The sequence below is a fragment of the Dendrobates tinctorius genome, unplaced genomic scaffold, assembly GCF_039654945.1.
Source record: "Dendrobates tinctorius isolate UK_male_01 unplaced genomic scaffold, ASM3965494v1 ptg000144l, whole genome shotgun sequence".
Lineage (NCBI taxonomy): Eukaryota > Metazoa > Chordata > Amphibia > Anura > Dendrobatidae > Dendrobates > Dendrobates tinctorius.
The window spans coordinates 11,577,087-11,597,732 of NW_027361811.1; the positions used below are offsets into that span (position 1 = coordinate 11,577,087).

Consider the following 20,646-nt stretch of genomic DNA (forward strand, 5'->3'; position numbering starts at 1 on the left):
AAACGCAGCGCATGAAAATCGCATACGTGCGCTTACCAGCGCGCAGGTATGCGCACCCATGTTAAATATATGGGAAAAACGCATGCGCAGGTATGCGTTTTTTTCCAGCGCTAAAAAACGCAAATGTGAAGCCAGCCTTACTGCAGAGATATGGTGTCAGGATATCCAGAACTGACATCAGTGTCTGGACCCTGCGAAAACTGTGCTGCTGCAGGGGTTTACTGGGGTCCCTAGGGAGAAGAGCACATCCCAGCGTGACTGAGCACTAGCAGGACCTGCATCACGTGACTACCAGGGGGCAGAGCCGGCTGCAGGTTTCCCAGAGGGAGCAGGAGCAGAGAGAGATGCTGGCCCAAGAATAAAGACTTTACCAAAAAGGTATAGCACAAACAGAAGTGCTGATGAGCGCTAGACAGGAGAGATGTCAGGGACAGGCTAAGGGTCCTAACCGTACGGACAGCAGAAGTACCAGGGGCGTAAACATGAGAATAACCAGAGACATAGTGAAACTCAGAAACTAGAAGAATAGACACACAGTACTGAATCAGCAGGCAAGCACACAACGGGGACAGACCAGGTCAGAAGCCAAGATATCAAACACATAAGCAAGCACACAGCACATGGCACAAATGCACAGGGGTCACTTAAACTAAGTCAAGGGCAAAAGTATAGCTGACAGAGAACCCTGGTATAGAGTGAGTATAAATACAACTCCCAGATCCAGAAAGAGGCCATATACACTTAACTCTGCAAGTGCAGGGCAAGAACCCTGTCCAAACCATGACATATGGGAGCAGAAAAGAGCTTACTACAGAGATATGGGAGCAGAACCGAGCTTACTACAGAGATATGGGAGCAGAACAGAACTTACTACAGAGATATGGGAGCAGAACAGAGCTTACTACAGAGATATGGGAGCAGAACCGAGCTTACTACAGTGGTATGGGAGCATAGCTGAGCTTACTACAAATATAAGGTAGCAGAACCGAGCTTACTACAGAGAAAAGGGAGCAGAACTGAGCTTATTACAGAGATTTGGAGCAGAACTGAGCTTACTCCAGAAATATGGGAGCAGAACAGAGCTTACCACAGAGATATGGGAGCAGAACCGAGCTTACTATAGAGATGTGGGATATATATTATATATAGTGCGATGGCCCCAGTTCCCACCATAAATATAGTGCAATGGCCCCAGTTGCCTATATATTATGATGGCCCCAGTTCTCCCCACACATCTATTATGATGGCCCCAGTTCTCCCCACATATCTAGCATGATGGCCTCAGTTCTCCTCATATATACAGTATAATATGATGGCCCCAGTTCTCCCCATATATATATATATATAGTATGACGGCCCCAGTTATCCGTATATATATATAGTATGACAGCCCCAGTTATCCACATATATATAGAATAAAAGCCCAAGGTCTCCCATATATAGCAGATTGGCCCCAGTTCTCCATGTTAAAAATAATGAAGTTTATACTCACCTCATCCTGATTGCCAGCACTACAGCCTCCATTTTATCTTCAGGTCCGCAGAGCGGCATGAGACAATAATGTCATCACGCCAGCTGCATGAGCACACTGAAGTCTCAGGAAGCTGCGTTCTGCAGCTTATGAGACAGACCAGAGCTTCCACTAGGAATTTCAGGGCCCCATACTGACAAAATTTTTGGGTTCCCTTCAGACTCCGCCCAGGTTCCACACCAGCTCCACCCCCACTATCCCACTTCCCACTCTTTGAAAAACTCAACTTCACCACCACAACCTCACCGATCAGATATTAACAGTTCCCATCAAACACCAGATCACAATCATAACCAGCAGCTTTTGTTCTGGCAAAAATAATTTTTAAGCTGATACCATGACACGGTAGATTCTTTGGGCCGGGCCCTACTCTACTCTAAACTATTAAAAATAAATTTATATTTATGTATTTTTCTTTAAGGGAATGAGTCACATACATTTACATTTTTTTAAAACAACCATTAATACCACATACAAGGGACAAATAACGTCACACCATGACCAGACCACATATTGCCACCACATAGTGACCAAATAATGCCACATACAAGGAACAAATACCGCCGCACCATGCCCAGACCACATATTACCACCACATAGTGACTGAAAAATACCACATACAAGGAACAAATACCGCCACACCATGCCCAGACCAAATATTACCACCATATAGTGACTGAATAATACCACATACAAGGAACAAATAGCGCCACACAATGACCAGACCACATATTACCACCACATAGTGACTGAATACTACAATACTGATCATTAATTTAAAAAAAAAAACCACAATACTAAGTGCCATTGTATACAGGAACTCTGTATTCACTGTCAGTGTGCAGGTAATACAGTGATCACTGGTGACATTATACACAGGAGCTCTTTATAGAGTATCAGTGTACAGGTAATAAAGTGTTCACCGATGATAATGTACACAGGAGTTCTGTATATAGTGTCAGTGTACAGGTAATACAGTGATCACCACTGCCAGTGACATTATACACAGGAGCTCTGTATATAGTGTACAGTGTATAGTGTAAGTGTACAGGTAACACACTGACTCATCAGTGACGTCTCTAGCTGAAGTCCTTCATCTTTGCTTTTCTTTTTAATTCAGCGCAGACATCACTTCTTCCAGCCAGAACTTGTCTTTGCATAAAATAGCACAGTTACCTAGAGCACCACTTCCAGAGCACATTCACCACTTCCCTTTCTACTACATTACACATCGGAATACAGAGGTTCACCCACAATCAATATATAATTGGTTATTATGCAACCCACCACTCCAAATATAAATTATAATCCGCCACTGTGCACCCACTAACTATAAATAGCCACTTTCCCCATTTAATATATAAATTAATTAGCACCTGTACTCTTTCTCCCAATTCACTACCAGTCACTTCATCCTCAAACCGATTCATTATATTTACATGCCCCTCCCGCCTCAATTCACTGTCATGTCTTTCTCTCCCACCCTCTATTCATTATCAACTGCTCTACCCCACAATCAATACATCATTTACTCCCCCATCCTCAAAATTCATTATTTGTTCTTCCCCTTGATCATCATTTGCTCTCCCCACCCCCACCTTCAATTCATCATTTGCTCTCTCCACCCCTATCTTCAATTAAATTGCTGTGCCTCATCACTCACACAGAAATCATTTGCAGTCCCCCGTCCTCTCCCCCACTTCATCATTTGCAGTCCCCCCACTTTAATTTGAAGTCCTCTTACTTCATCCATTGCAGTCCTCGATCACCCCCTCACTTCATCTGCAGTGCCCCTTCATCATTTGCAGCCCCCTATGCCCCTTCCATTTCATCACGTGCAGTCCCCCCTCAGACACACTTCATTATGTGCTGTCCCCTTCCCCCCCACTTTATCATGTGCAGTCCCCCTTACCCCCCACTTCATCATGTGCAGCCACCCTTACCCCCACTTTCTTGTGCAGCCCCACTTCCCTTCATCATGTGCAGTCCCCCTTACCCCCCAGTCATCATGTGCAGTCCCCCTTACCCCCACATCATGTGCAGTCCCTCTTATCCCCACTTCATCATGTGCAGCCCCATCTTACTCCCCCCACTTTATCATGTCTAGTTCTCCTTACCCCCCACATCATGTACATCCCCACTCACCCTTCATCATGTGCAATCCCCCTTACCCCCACGTCATCATGTGCAGCCTCACTCCATCATGTACAGCCCCAATCCCCCTCACTTCATCATGTGGAGCCCCACTCCATCATGTGCAGCCCCACTCCATCATGTGCAGCCCTACTCCCCCCCACTTCATCATGGGCAGCCCCACTTCATTATGTGCAGCCCCACTACATCATGTGCAACCCCACTCCATCATGTACAGCCCCATTCCCCCCCACTTCATCATGTGCAGCCCCACTCCCCTTTCATCATGTGCAGCCCCACTCCCCCCCCCCACTACATCATGTGCAGTCTTTTTTATCCCCCCCAAACTCCATCATGTGCAGGCCTCCTTACACACACCCCCACTTCATTGCAGTTACCCTCACCCATTGAATTCATTTTATATACTGTAGAAAACAAAAAAGTTTTTCATACTTACCTCACAATCGGTCCCTAGCAGCGCCTCTCTGCTTCCATGGTCTGGTACATGTTGGCGTGTGCGCAATGACGTCATTTTGCACGCCTGACACCTTACCCGGAAGTACAAAGAACATGGAGGGAGCGGGAGCTGCGCAGCTGTCAAGGTTAGACTGCCGTGGCTTGCACAGCTCCCGGCCCCGGCGTGATAGACTGTGATGCGGCCGCGTCAGAGTACAGCGGACACGGCCGCGCACAATTTTCTGTGCGGCCAACCCTGTACAGCTGCTGGGGGAGCGGTCCGGGGGGCATTTGCCTCTCTGCCATCCGGGCCCAGGCCGACCCTGGTCACAAGTGTGTCAGAGGCTGCAGACAGTCGCACTGCGTCTGTCTGCAGAAGGTTTCTTTGGCCTAGAGCAGCACTATAAGACTCTGCCTACAGTCTGGCTCCGGAGCACGGGTATGTCATTCACTGAAAACTTCTAACACTGGTGATTACACAACAACCACAGCTATCATTTTGATCAGTATAACACTGCCAACCCTGCAGACAGGTTCCCTTTAAGTAGGGTCCCCAGTCAAGGAATCACATGATGAACTAAAAAGGAAACACAGGGTGGAGCTGATCAGAACAAGGGGTACTGTTATCTGAACTAGCAGGGTGCTCTCCTGAGAACTAAATATGATTTTAATTTACTGAGATAATGACTTTTGGGTTTTCATTGACTGTAAGCCATAATCATCAACATTAACAGAAATAAACACTTGAAATAGATCACTCTGTTTGTAATGACTCTATATAATAGATGAGTTTCACTTTTTATATTGAAGAACTGAAATAAATTAACTTTTTGATGATATTCTAATTTTGTGAGAAGCACTTGTATATGAAACTTCTCGCAAGACTTTATTTAGGGCCAACATTCTGCTGGGATACATTTCCTTATAACTATTTTTATTTTGAGGAAAGCAGAACATGTCAGATATAATAAAGATGAGTGATAGGTTTGTCAGTTCAATCGAATATGCGCTGGGACCCCTGAAGGAAATGTCACTATCACTCAGCATTTATCAGTGCCCAGCTATCACCTTAGCAAACAGTTTAGTCAAAGACATATTCCAAGGATGACAAGCTGGAAAGCTGCTGGCGATTGCAGTAAGCAGAGGACTCTGGCACTGTATTTTCACACTAGTTCAAATGGACAATGTTCACCCACAAAATAAGGATTAGTAAGAAACTACAGGAACATTATTTGCTGCAGTAAAGCTGGAAAACGGACATCTAAAGGTGCATGGCTATTTCCATATCTATATATCTAAAGCTGAGTGTATATGTATATATGTATCAAGCCCCACCCACTCCACATAGCCCCACCCACTGGCAGATGGAGAGCGGAGTTGCAAAGGGAAAGTGCAGAATGCGGGTGGAGAGCGGAGCTGTGAGGGAGACAGCAGGACACGGTTGGAGAGTAGGGCTGTGGAGGAATAGAGTGGGACAGTGCGTGGAGAGTGGGGCTGTAGAGGGAGAGATCGGGGCTATGGAGGGAGAGTGGGACACGGATGAGAGCGGGGCTGCAGAGGGATAGAACGGGATGGCGATTGGAGAACGGGGCTGCAGAGGGAGAGAGTAGGACGGAGGGTGGAGAGTGGGGCTGCGGAAGGAGAGAGCGTGATGGCAGGTGGACAGCGGGGCTGTTAAAGCAGAAAGTGGGACGCAGATGGAGAGCTGGGCTGCTGAGTGAGAGAGCGGGATGGCCAGTGGAGACAGGGGCTGCGGAGGCAGAGAGCGGGATAGCCAGTGGAGAGCGGGACAGCGAGTGGAGATCGGGGCTGTGCAAGGAGAGACTGGAGAGTGAGGCTGCGGAAGGAGAGAGCGTGATGGTGGATGGAGAGAAGGCCTGCGGAGGAAGACAGCGGGGCTGCGGAGCAAAAGTGGGGCTGCTGAGGGAGAGAGTGGGATGGCCACTGGATACAGGGGCTGCGGAGGGAGGAAGTGGGACGGTGGATGGAGAGCGGGAATGCTGAGGGTGAATGCGGGACAGTGGCTGGAGAGCTGGGCTTTGGAGGGAGAGAGCAGGACGGCGAGTGGAGAGCGGGGCTGTGGAGGGATAGAGCAAGATGGCAGTTAATTATTATGCCCGGGCAACACCGGGCTCTTCAGCTAGTTTCCTATAAACCTCAGTAGCTTTATGTGCATCTGTATACCGATCTCTCCCCTTGATCATCTTTCATAGGTGTAAGAAGATGAGCCAGGACAGCGTCAGCGGTTCCTGGTGTACTTTGGGGCCGTAACTATAGGGAGTGTCACCTCTGTTGTCGGGGGACGATACTTCTGAGTGGGGAGGATCTTTGTACTGGACAGCAGGGGACGTGGGGGAGATTAAAGGGGCTGAGCATGGGAACGCGGGAGATATGGCGGGAAGGCGACAGGAGAACAAGGAGAAGGTTGACTCCCTCCCCACTGCACTGACTGCTAACACCTCATCCTTTAGTCCCCTGCAGATTAACTGAACAACAGACTGTGTCTTGACTGAACTGCCCCTGGACGTTCTGGTGCCGTTCAGATCCTTCCTGCCTCCCAGTAAAACATAGTTTTGCTCGCTCTGCTCAAAGTGAGTATGTCAGAGGTTCGCTCGCTACCGCGGTCTGCAGGCCTGCCTTTTGTTCATGTTTTGCACCATCCCGGAGGAGTCAACGAAAGAGACTGTTTCTGCTTTGCAACGTTCTCAAGCCAAGCAAGTCCGGATACATCGGCACGGTCGGGAGATAGTGCATTTCATTCCTCCTTAACAGAGCCAGAGACATTGTCCACGATGTACGACGCCGTCGGGAGATATTCCAGCATCTTCCCATCAAGAACTTCAAGCAATAAGTTACCTCTTCTGTACACCTTTTTCCCCCAAATATTGTGTTTACGTTCAAATTCTGTGGTTGCCTCAGCGTTACTGAGATATCTTGTTGTTGATCTTATCTCCCTAAAATGAGTACACTTTGTACGTCCATAACCTGTATAAGTAAATTCTGTTAACCCCTTCTCTGCCTCCAGCTATTCATTGCATCCCATAAGCCAAACTCTAGTACCTTTACATATGTAATAGCTGCCAACATCAGGGTGCCTTCATTCTTCCAATATGTGAAGATTCAAGATGTGGCATCAACCAATCTATCATATATTTATGGAATATTCTGTGGAATTGCCAGAAAATGTTTAAAGTAGGTCTTCACAAAATTGAAAAAGGATTTTATAGCATGCAAGCCGATTAACTAGGTTCACATTTATCCAGAAACCCCGAAAACACAGTGCTCTTAGCCGAAAGTTTTAAGGGCTTCTGTTGGAATCTCAAAAAAACTATGTTCCAATGGGAACTCAGATGGATCATTCACTTGAAGCTGATGGAATCACTGTGGAAATTGTTTGGCCTCCTAGAAAAAAAATAAATAACAAATAGGGCCCGCACACTTTTAGTATTACATTAATGTACAGGTGCACAGATCATTTGTGGCAAATATATAAACATATGTACTCGATGCATCAGCACACTGTGACTAATGAATGTACTATATAAACTCCAATATTGACGGAAATGAAAAAAAGCACAAAGCACTCAGTTAACATTTTTTAATCAAAAAATGTAAAAACCATCCACACAACCAAGCTACGGTAGTTTTGCTTTTTCACCAAAATTTTTTTCACAAGGTATCTTTCGTTTCTAACATATATAGCAGTAGTGGAGTTCATGTATTCATTAATCGCAGTGTGCTGACAAACACTGTATGTAACTGTTTGGCCACCATCCTGACAGTTTTTGTCTTTTTCAGACATACAACCACGTTTTTATGCATGTTTGAAAAGCTGAAAACTGCTAGGACATAGGCCACACAGTGTCCACAGTGACTTTCTTAGATTCATTGAAGTTAGTGGCTCCGTCGGAGTTCACGCCGGAATACCATTTTTGGGGGATTTTGACAGAAACCTTAATGTAGTCCGTGTCATCTAGGATTAATGTAAAACTAGCATAATATACTGTATATTTTGTAAGAACTACTGTATATTTAAAGGAAATTTGTAATCTGAATATTATCTATTGTTTAATTTAGATTTTTATGTTAAATGTATTTTTTTTTCAATTTTCCCTATTACATTCAACAACAACAAAAAAAAAAAAACAGACAGCAGGGGAAGATCCGCCCCACTCAGCCTTCCCCACGGGAACAAAGGATGCAGCCTTTCTAGTTCCGGACGTGGCATGTAGGTTTATCTCCTTACACATGTACCATAAGAGGGACAGCGTGGGGCCATATTTTGTGCACACAATATAGTGAGGGGCAAATATTTAGTGAGGGGCTCAGCGTAGGGCAAATATTTTTATTCAAGAGCATTATAATGATACTGGTATCTTTAAAGGCATTATGTGGATATTTGATGCATAAGACCGAAGAAAATGGAAGTCTGCACAGACAGCTGTGGATGAGAAAACTTATCATGGGATCTGGACAAGATGAAGAAAAGAAGGAGAACAACTCCAGAGATGACGTCTTCGTAAGGTACCTGGATGTAAATATTATTTGTGAAACTGACTAATTCTCATGTTTTTATTTATGTTAGGAGCATTAAAGGGGTTGTCCAGGTTTGTGATGAGTCTGCAGTCATTTTATGTGACTGCAGACTTCTGAATTCTCACAGTGCTCACTGCACTCTGTTAGGATTCTCTCGTGCCGGTGATTTACATACATGCGGTCACATGCTGACTAGACGTGTGTGGCCTCACTCAATAAAAATGAACAGAGCAAGGCCGGGCATGTCTAGTCGGAATGTGGCCAGAAGTATACAAATCACAAGCTTGTGCTGACATGACTGTCCACTTTTACCACCAGCAAGAGAGAATCCTAAAAGTGTGCCATGCATTAGTTGTGAGAATTCAGAAACCTGCAATGTCAGGATTCAGCTCTGCAGATTCAAGTAGTCATCACATGGACACTTCACTCATATGCGACTTTCATATTTAGGCCGGGGTCACACTTGCGAGAAACTCGCACGAATCTCGCATCTCAATACCAGGCACTGCCGCCAGCACTCAGGACTGGTGTGTGCGTCTGCATGTATTTCTCTCTTGCCCCGAGTGCCAGAGAGCCTAGATACACCTCTGGTTTGGGATGAGTTGTATCGCAGAGTGAAGGCAAATCAGCAAACAAAAGCTCAGCACCTCTGGGAGTGCCTTCAAGACTGTAGGAACCCATTCCAGGACTGCATATTGAACCTGCTGTAGTGAATGCCTAGCATGTGTAAAGCTGTCATCAGAGTTAGGCCCCATTCACACATTCGTAGGTCTGCTTAGGAGCTGTAGACACAAAACGGGACATTTTTAATCAAGTCCTATTGTACTATTCCTACATTTTTAATTCTAAATGTATTGATAAAAGATTGAGGTGAATATGTACAAAGCTGGCTGAATGCTATCATAGGATATCTCTGTTTATATAATTCTCTTACTTATTACAAACAGGTAATATGAATACCTCCACCATGACAATATGCACATAATTTTTTTCTGCTCCTCACTTTGATGGATAGAGTAAGTGTTAGGCGTCGGATTCCAGCCCCTGCACGGGAGGAATCTTGAGCCTTGCCTTCTGCGGTCTCCCATTTGGTCCCGGCCGCATAGGGTCTTGCTCAGCATAGACGGCGATCCCACCATCTTGCTCAGGCTAGTACTGTCGGTTTGGTTGCTGCTGCCACCCCTGGTCCAGTTATAGCAATCTTTGCTAGCCAGCAGCGAGCAGCTCCAGGGACTAAGTCCTTCATTTGAGCTCGGGGATCACATGCTCAGGTCCTGTGGCTATTCCGCTTGGACCACAGGGAAGGTCACGGAAGGACGCCACTATAAAAGGGTCGCATGGCCGCTCGGTCATGCGCTAAGATAGACTTTTGTTGAGACGTGTGAGTGATGATGGATGAATGAAACTGGTGACTGACTCATTAAATAACCCCTCCCTTTGATACGTATGTTTTAGGGTTAGTTTAGCTTGAGTCAGCGCCTCATGGTGGCAAAGCATGTGCCACAGTGCTCCAGTCTAAGCACAAAGGTTAGCGCCATAGTTCTGCCATATCTCCCGTACCTCTGGATGGTACAAGTCTATCCACTGCACCCTGTGACATCTAACAGGGCATAGCATTTTCCTAGTGTCACTCTTTAGCGCCGCTGCAGCGTCTCCGTGTGCATGCGGGTCTATAAGGACTCTGACTCCGTGCCTCTGGGCAGAGTTCTGTGACCACATCGCTTGCGCTCAAATGATATTAGTGCGACCCTGTGAAGTAACAGGGTTCGCCTTGTACACTCCAGGTGAGGTAACCCGAGCGTGCTACTATCCATCATTACCTAGCAGCAGGTTACATCTCTGCACGGTGGACCACGGGCTGCGAACGCACCTCTTACCATCATAATTATTTGGTGCGTTCCGCTAGCCCTTAACAGTAAGGTGATATGGAATTAACTGCACAGTCAAAGGGGTTTTCCGGGTGAAGAAGAGAAGTTTGCAGTCACTCTATGTATTCCCCATGCAAAAAGAGTGGTCACGTGTCCACATGTGTGCGATTTGTGTCATCATGTTTTGCATAGATTCTTATCTTCTAGAGGTGAGTCTAGTCAGCATGTGACTGCAACTATGCAAATCTCATACATGTGGGCAAGTGATCGCCCTCTCGCACGGGAATACAGGAGAATCAAGAGTGACTGCAGACTTTTCTTCTCAGCCCATAAAATCCCTTTACTTGTTGTGGGTAACATAATCTTCTCCACCTCCTGGAACTATTGCTCCATGGCACATTTGTTCCGTTTGCATTTCCATGCGCTCTGCAACTGAACCATTTTTGTGAACTGATCCACAGCAGAAAGGACACATACAGTTTCCACCTTGTCATGCATCAACTACCGCAATAGATATCATTTAGAAAGGTACGTGAAATAAGAAAGGAGGAGTTATGTCTTTGAGTCAAAACGTACCAAAGCCTAAGGGTAAGAATCAGCAATATTTTAGAAGTCTACATGACAATCTAAAATCCTTTCAGGTTTCCATAGCTTGAACCTGAAAGAGGGCATGATTCAAGTCCAAAATATGTTTTTTTATCATCACACCAATGACTGAACTTTTTGAGTCAAGAAAGAAACTTTTGACAAATCTTGTGATGACAGTGTCAATAAAGATCAAATTTGACTAAAACATTATATACACTACAGAGTAAGAAAAAAATGTTTGTCAAGTACAGATCACATCAAGCTCCGTCAACAGTACAAGTGCTATGATCCAAAAGACAGCAGAATAAAATTAACCTGTCATTTATGCTGCACAATAAAAGCTGGAAAATAGATGAAATTGCACAAAAAAAAAAAAAGAAAATTAAGTTTTCAGTACATTAAACCCTTTGCCACTGATGCCTTTTTTCTCGTTCCTGAGCAGGCCAATTTTTTCAAATCTGATCTGTGCTATTTTATATTTTAATAAATTTGGAATGCTTCTGAAGATGTGACATTTCTGTTTTTTTCATGACTCATTTCAATTTATGTTTTTAGTTATTTAGGTCGATACTGTGGGGAAAATAAGTACTTGATACACTGCCAATTTTGCGAGTTTTCCCACCTACAAAGAATGGAAAGGTCTGCAATTTTTATTGTAAGTACACTTCAACTGTGAGAGAGGGAATCTAAAAATAAAAAACAGAAAATCACATTGTATGATTTTTACATAATTAAATTGCATTTTATTGCATTAAATAAGTATTTGATCACCAGCAATAATTCTGTCTCTCACAGACCGGTTAGTTTTTCTCTAAGAAGCCCTCCTACTCTGCATTCATAACTTGTATTAATTGCATCTGTGTGAACTCGTTATCTGTATAAAAGACTCCTGTACACACATTCAATCACATTCCAACCCTTCCATCATGGCCAAGATCAAAGATCTAAGGACACCAGTGATAATATTGTAGACCTGCACAAGGCTGGGATGGGCTATAGGACAATAGGCAAGCAGCTTGGTGAGAAGCCTACAACAGAAGCGTATTAAAAGTTGCCTGTTCCACTCTGCACTAGAATGAGATAATTCTTGAGAAAAAAGGATCCAGCTCAGAAGAATAAAATCCAAAGTTTTATTTGAAATCCAAGTAAAAATAAGACATACCCGACCGGGAGACCCAGAGGAAAGGATGCTGCTGGGATACTGGACGTGTTTCAAACAACCACAAGTGTTCCCAACTATTTGCTGCTCTACACAGGTGCCATGTAACACCAAAAAATAATCTGCTTTTGAATCACCATATTCTTGGAGCTGTAACTTTTTTATTTTTCCGCCAGCAGAGGCATGCAAGGGCTTGATATTTGGGAGACAAAATAACGTTTTCAGTGACATAATTCTAATCGACATACATTTTTACCAACTTTTTGTGCAGTGGTAAAATTGCGTTTTTAAATAATGTGTTGGTTTTATAGATCGGGTCAGTCTGGATGCGAAAATACAGTTTACAGTGTACATGTTTTGTCTACTCTTGTCTTTACATTAAAAAACGTATTTTAGTTTGCAAAACATTTTTTCGCGATTTCTCCTTTATTTTTTAATCTTATATATAGTTTTGCAATGTTTTAACTTTTTTTTAAATTTTTTTATCTAGTTCGTCTATAGATCTTGAACATTGCAACACACATATGTCCATTGTAGTGAAACCTCCACCAGGGGGAGCTGGTGAGGGAAGAGAGGTTATACACTAAGAGCAGCAACCCTGAGCAACAGCACAGGTGCCACAGGTAACGAGAGAGAATAGTCAGACGAACCGAGTCAGAAACTAACAGGAGCAGACGTACCAGAAGGAGCAGCAATACACGTAGTCAAAATACCAAAGCCGAGAGTCAGAAAGCCAGAACATGAGCACAGGGTCCAAAACGTGAGACGAAATACGTGGTCGGGGTACAAGCCAGGGAGTCAGATGCCAGAGAGGGAACGTAACAGCAGAAACAAATACCAAGAGACGGGGTCAGAAATCAGTCCGGGTCATACACGTGAATATCAGTCCAAGGCAGGAGGATCACCAGGGTACAAGGGTCAGCGGCTCTAAACTGCAAGCTTGAGCTATCACTAACACTGGTCAGCAGGCTGTGAGGGATTGAAATAGCCCAGCTAGCTCCAGAACGAGGCTGAGGAGATTAACCCCCGCATGACCAGTCTGGAGTGAAGACAGCGGAAGATAAACTCCGGACTGGACCATGACAGTACCCCCCTCTCAATGGGGGGCCACTGGACCCCCAGGCTTCCCTGGATGACGAGCGTGAAAGGCCCGGACCAACCGATCCGCATGGACCGAACGCACCGGCACCCATGACCGATCCTCAGGAACGTATCCTTTCCAATGGACCAAGTACTGAAGTGAAAGACGGAGCATACGAGAATCCACCACCTGTTCCACCTCGTACTCGGTCTGCCCATCTACCATAACAGGCGGCGGGTGCAAGGGAGACTCAGAGGAAGGCACCGATGGCTTCAGAAGCGCTTTATGGAACACATTAGGAATCCGTAATGACGGAGGCAACCGCAGGCGAAAGACCACAGGATTAATCACCTCTAAAATCTCATACGGACCAATAAACTTGGGACCCAACTTAGCAGAGGGAATTCTCAGCCTTATGTTTTTGGTGGATAACCATACCTTATCCCCCACCTGATAAGTCGGCCCCACCGAGCGTCGTTTATCTGCAAAAAACTTATATTTGCCCTGAACCTCCCCAATGTTTCTCTGAACTTCCCTCCAAACCTCCTCCAACCGCAAAAAGGCTGAATCAGCCCCTGGACACTCCGAATCTAGTCTGGAGAATTCACCAAAATGAGGGTGAAACCCATAGTTGCAGAAGAAAGGAGAAGTACCAGTAGACTGATTGACACGATTATTGAAGGCGAATTCCGCCATAGGTATCATAGAGCACCAATCATCCTGTCTGGATGTGACAAGACACCGCAGGATCTGCTCTAAAGACCGATTGGTCCTTTCAGTCTGACCATTGGTCTCGGGATGGTAGGCCGATGAAAAGGTCAGACTGATGCCCAGCCTTTTACAAAAAGCTCTCCAGAATTTTGACACGAATTGCACCCCTCTATCAGACACCACACTGACAGGCACACCATGCAACCGAATCACATGCTCAATGAATAGCTTAGATAGAGTCTCAGCATTAGGAAGGCCCGTTAAGGGTACAAAATGTGCTTGTTTACTGAACCTATCCACAACTACCCAGATCACGGTTTTGCCATTAGAGGGTGGGAGATCGGTGATAAAATCCATGGACAGGTGAGTCCACGGTCTATCCGGAATTGGCAGTGGCACCAATTCCCCGGCCGGCCGGTTGTGGGAGGCTTTAGTGCGGGCACAAGTTTCACAGGAGGACACAAAACCAGTGACGTCAGAAGTCAACGAGGGCCACTAGAACAGCCTAGTGATGGCTTTACGAGTGGCCGAGATTCCTGGATGCCCACTCAGAGCCGAGTCATGGAACTCCCGAAGCACCCTTAACCGATACTGGACAGGCACAAAGAGCTTATTTTCAGGTATGGATGGGGGAGCTAGAGATTGGGCCTCACGAATCTCCTGCTCCGATCTCTGGGACACCAAGGCCACCACCACCCCGCGCTGAAGAATGGAGGAAGGAGGCTCCGGAGGCGATACCGGATCTAGGCTGCGAGACAAGGCATCTGCCTTCACATTCTTGGAACCTGGTCTGAAAGTGATGGAAAACTGAAATCGGGAAAAAAAAAGTGACCACCTTGCCTGTCTCGGAGTCAGACGTTTGGCGGATTCGATGTAAGACAGATTCTTGTGATCTGTAATGACAGTGATACGATGGACAGCCCCCTCCAAAAAATGCCTCCATTCTTCAAAAGCCAATTTAATGGCCAACAACTCTCGGTTACCCACATCATAATTCCTTTCAGCAGAGGAAAATTTTTTAGAAAAGAAGGCACAGGGTCTTAAGTTAGTTAATGTGGTGGGCCCCTGGGACAACACAGCCCCCACTCCCACCTCAGAGGCATCCACTTCTACGATGAATGGTTTAGACAAGTCAGGTTGCACCAGTACCGGAGCAGTCATGAAACGTTCTTTTAACAAAGAAAACGCCGCCACAGCTGGAGCTGACCAGTTTTAAGATCCGCTCCCTTTTGGGTGAGATCAGTGAGGGGTTTGACCACTTGAGAGAACCCCTTGATGAATTTTCTGTAATAATTTGCGAAACCCAGAAATCGCTGAAGACCCTTGAGATCTCTGGGTTGCACCCAATCCACAATGGCCTGTACCTTCCTAGGGTCCATACGAAACCCCTCAGCGGACAGGATGACCCCTAGAAAGGACACTTCTTGAGCAAAAAATGAACACTTCTCCAATTTGGCAAAGAGTGAGTTCTCCCTGAGCCTCTGGAGAACCGCATGAAGATGACCCATATGACTTTGTCTATCAGATGAATATATAAGTATATCGTCAAAATAAACAACTACAAAACGTCCAATAAAATCAGAAAAAACATGGTTAATGAAATTCTGGAATACCGCTGGTGCGGTAGTCAAACCGAAGGGCATAACCAAATTTTCAAACAGACCCTCAGAGGTGAGAAACGCAGTTTTCCATTCATCCCCCTCCCGCATACGGATGAGATTGTATGCTCCCCTGAGGTCCAACTTAGAGAACCACCTGGCCCCCGACAATTGATTGTACAAATCAGGTATCAGTGGGAGAGGGTAGGCGTTTCTTATGGTTATTTTATTCAGTTCTCGAAAATCGAGGCATGGGCGTAAACCACCATCCTTCTTTTTTACAAAAAAGAACCCCGCTGCCACGGGAGAGACAGATGGCCGTATATGCCCTTTACGGAGGCTCTCAGAGATATACTCCTTCATAGCAACCCGCTCAGGGCCGGAGAGATTGTACAGCCGGGCTTTGGGCAATTTGGCACCGGGAACAAGATCCACGGCACAATCGAATGGGCGGTGTGGTGGTAGAACCTCAGCCTCCTTTTCGGAGAACACATCCTTAAAACCCTTTAGGTACTCCGGAATACCCTCCAGGTTGACGGATGACATAGACACAGTAGCAAGACAATTTTCAGAACACCCAGGTCCCCGCATGACATGCGCTCCTGGTGTAGGGCCCCCACCCTGAGGGTAAATTCTTTAGAACTGAAATGGAGACCATCCTTAGTGAGAGGTGTAGAATCAATAGCCACAATTTTTAAGGGAGTCTCCAACCTAACTGTCCCTAATCTACAGCGAGCAACCAGCTTAGAGTCAATCAGGTTCAGAGATGACCCACAGTCTACAAAAGCCGAAGTATGGAAAAAGCCGTTCTCAACACCAAGTTCCACCTTTAGCAGTACTCTTGAAAAGGAAGAAAAAGGTACCTGAGAGTCTGGGTGACCTCCACGATTATCACCCAGACTCAGCCGCTTGTTAGTCGGAGGACAGGAGGGGCAGTCTTTTTTCCAATGTCCGGGATCTCCGCAGTAAAAATACAATTTTCCATCACGTCGCCGTCTCCTCTCTTTCTCCTGGGGGTTGGTGGCTCCCACCTCCATAGGTTCAGATGGAAGCAAAACATCAGGGTTAGCAGGGAAAAACGGAACCCCTCGCTGAGTAACACCTCTCTCCCGCAGTCTCCGATCCATATGGATAGCCTGAGTCATAGCCTCCTCCAATGAACTGGGAGGTGGATGGAGAGCCAGAGCGTCCTTCAAGCAATCCGACAGTCCCTTCCTGAACAGACATCTCAGTGCAGAGTCGTCCCAGGACACCTCAGTGGACCATCGACGGAATTCGGAGCTGTACCATTCGGCTGAGTGCTTCCCTTGCCCCAGACCCAAAATAGTGTCCTCTGCCACCCTAACACAGTCCGGTTCGTCATAGATAAGTCCTAGGGCCTCAAAGAACCTATCTACCGACATCCGTTCAGGGGCAGTAGGGGGCAATGAAAAAGCCCAGGATTGGGGACCCTCCCTAAGTAAGGAGATAACAATCCCCACCCGCTGAGTCTCATCCCCAGACGATCGAGGTCTAAGAGAAAACCATAATTTACAACTCTCCTTGAATATATGAAATTTATCTTTTTCACCAGAAAATGTGTCAGGAAGTTTAACTGAGGGTTCAGGAGAGTGCAAAATAACATCTACAGAGTCACCTGGCGGACAAACAATATGAGAGGTGTTTCCCTGCATGGTCTTAATAGTCTCAGTCAGTTCTTTCTGTAAGTGGGTCTGAGACATGACAAGGGACTGATGATTCACAGAAAAGTCCTGCGCCATCTGTGTCAAACTGGACACTTGATCTGCCAAGTTATGCAGCAGATCCATGGCCAGAGAAAAAAAAAAAAAAGCAAAATCCCGTTTAAATGTGTGGTTAGTGATAATGTAGTGAAACCTCCACCAGGGGGAGCTGGTGAGGGAAGAGAGGTTATACACTAAGAGCAGCAACCCTGAGCAACAACACAGGTGCCACAGGTAACGAGAGAGAATAGTCAGACGAACCGAGTCAGAAACTAACAGGAGCAGACGTACCAGAAGGAGCAGCAATACACGTAGTCAAAATACCAAAGCCGAGAGTCAGAAAGCCAGAACATGAGCACAGGGTCCAAAACGTGAGACGAAATACGTGGTTGGGGTACAAGCCAGGGAGTCAGATGCCAGAGAGGGAACGTAACAGCAGAAACAAATACCAAGAGACGGGGTCAGAAATCAGTCCGGGTCATACACATGAATATCAGTCCAAGGTAGGAGGATCACCAGGGTACAAGGATCAGCGGCTCTAAACTGCAAGCTTGAGCTATCACTAACACTGGTCAGCAGGCTGTGAGGGATTGAAATAGCCCAGCTAGCTCCAGAACGAGGCTGAGGAGATTAACCCCCGCATGACCAGTCCGGAGTGAAAACAGCAGAAGATAAACTCCGGACTGGACCATGACATCCATGACTACCATTGACTTGCCATGATCGTGTCTCGGTGGTGATCATACGGGCACAAGCTACTGTACTGGCACTTTGATTAAAAATTCACTTTGCACAGTTACGCTGCAGAGCTAGCTCCCAATCAAAGTGCTGGGGCATGCTTACAGCTCACAGTGTAGTGAGCGGTGCTGAGTGGTGACTGTGGCCACTCAATGCATGCCTCCATCACTGAAAGTGGCTCCTAGGAGGAAATATGTTTCTACTGGTACCTGCCAGGCAGCAGTGCATTGTAATGCTTTTTGCCTGCAGACTAACCCTATATTTGCTGGTAAATATCATTTTCCGATGTGACAGGTTCCCTTTAAGTTGCTCCCTGGTGTTTATTCCTCAGGTGATCTATAGGGCAATGAAGAGCCCTAGTTTTTTGATAATTCTTTCGTCTTATAAAACCTTTAAAGCATGTTAGCCAAAGTCTTCAAAATTATGTTAGGGACTGACATGTATAGGGGTGCATTCAGATTTTGTGGATGGGATGCAGTTAAAACAGCATTTGAAAATCTGTACACTGTTTTGGCACAGGTCTCAGTGCTTTTTGCCATCACATACACTCATTTAACGCTTTTCACCCATATAAACCATAACTCCACTGACAACCATTACAAAACTGCATTTTCAGGTGTAGATTTTCAGGTGTAGTTTTGATGTTCCTTTAAATGTACCTTACCCTCATTGAATGTTAGCACTCGCTATTATAAACATCACAAGTAAAAACTAGTTTTGGCTTGTTGCCTTCCTAAAATTGCATATGTGAAATTTAAAACACCAATTTATTTATTGCAATACCTGGTCATTTAATGGTATCCCCTGAGACATCTTCTTTTTATTTTCCACCGGATGATAATCATCGGCATCATAGAACGTACATCCTAACTGCAATAAAACAAGGGTAAGGTGAAGAAGATAATCCATGTGCAGTGATCCCAAGAGATACAGAAAAGGTGAAGCTAGCGCATTTCAGATCAGTTGTATGCAGTTTTTCACCCTTACATTTACCATGTTTCTTTTCTGATGGAAAATTATTCATATCACTGACACCGTTCTAGCAGTTCTATATTGTAAGAGCTAATCACTGTAGAACTTTTAGGCCATGATCTCACATTATGAAAAGGAAAAAGCAGTCCAACATGCATTAAAAGAAGTTGTGAAACATAGTATTTTTGCTCCCCATTCCTTCCGCTCAGATAACATGAATAGTGCTGTTTTCCACCCTCACACTACTTGTATTCTGTGTGTCGCTGCAGCTGCTCTTCACTGCTCCCCCTCCGTTATAGGACATTACGTCACACATGCGCACAAATACATCTGCTGAGATCTAAATCTGCACATCGGCACCATTTTCCTGAACACTGTCAGGAGATCAATGTACCAAGCGCCACCTGCGGCTAGGACAGTGCCGCTACACAGTTTAATCCAGCAGGACGATAAAGAGAACACGGGCAGTGGAAGGACCGTGGCTGAACTAAAGTCCCGCCCTGATGGACGAAGCTATGAATATAAGAAAACGTTAAACACTGGTTACACAAAATCCACAAAACGGATTTCTTCACCACAGGTATCGTTTTAATCATCACAGTGCCAATATAGCCATGTGTCTACTTTACTTAGCAAAATCCTGCTGACAGGTTCTCTTTAAGTATGTAAGTGTATGAATTATTTTAAAATGCAAAAAAACATACCTGATCTGCAAGAAGAGATCCTACTTCTGTTCTGTGTAAAAGACACAAACAACAGATTAAAACATGCTCCAATATACACACTTTATGGCTAGATAAAAAGAAGACAGCAAAAAGTTTACATCAGGGATCCATTTGCTTTCTTATGCTTTGTTAATTTTTAGTTACGGTAGATATCACCAACATACAGTATTAATAACTGCGATACTTCTATTAAAAGGGGATGCCATATAGATAGTGGCCTTTTGGCATTAGTTTCTCTTACACACTAGAGATAATCAATAGTGATGAGCGAGTGTGCCCGTTACTCGAGTTTTCCGAGCATGCTTGGGTATTCTCTGAGTATCTTGGACATGCTTGTAAATTATGACTGAGTCCCCATAGCTGCATGATTTGTGGCTGCTAGACAGCCTGAATATATACAGGGTTTGCCTGTTTGTTAGGGAATCCCCGCATGCATTCAGGCTGTCTAGCAGCTGCAAATCACGCAGCTACGGAGACTCAGACATAATTTACGAGCACGTCTAAGATACTCAGAGAATACCCAAGCATGCTCGGAAAACTCGAGTAACGAGCACACTCGCTCATCACTAATAATCAAGTATTGAATTCGGTAAGTTTGTTGAACGTTTCACAAAAATTTGATTTGCAGCAAATTGGATCACAATACTACAAAGCCACCAATTGCCCTGAAAAGACATGAGTAACATTCTGAAGTTTTGCAGGACTGTATCCAACCCCTTTCAATGTCACAAACACACCCTTAGTAATATCAAAGTGACCTCACCATGGAAATGGATTGCAACCTCTAGTAATCAACCGTCCAATTAATACCACAACACACTAACAGATT

The 20,646-nt window shown here is 45.2% G+C and overlaps 1 protein-coding gene across 1 annotated transcript in view; it reads right to left on the reverse strand.

Moving 5' to 3' along the window:
* The window catches only part of IDNK (IDNK gluconokinase), a 76,530-nt gene that overhangs the window by 31,426 nt on the left and 24,458 nt on the right, over nt 1-20,646 (reverse strand). Inside the window, exons 2-3 of the mRNA XM_073546028.1 lie at nt 19,797-19,827; nt 18,904-18,990 (exon numbers count right to left, since the gene is read on the reverse strand). Of these exons, the coding sequence (XP_073402129.1) occupies nt 18,904-18,990; nt 19,797-19,827 (118 nt within the window). The remainder of the gene's footprint in view (nt 1-18,903; nt 18,991-19,796; nt 19,828-20,646) is intronic.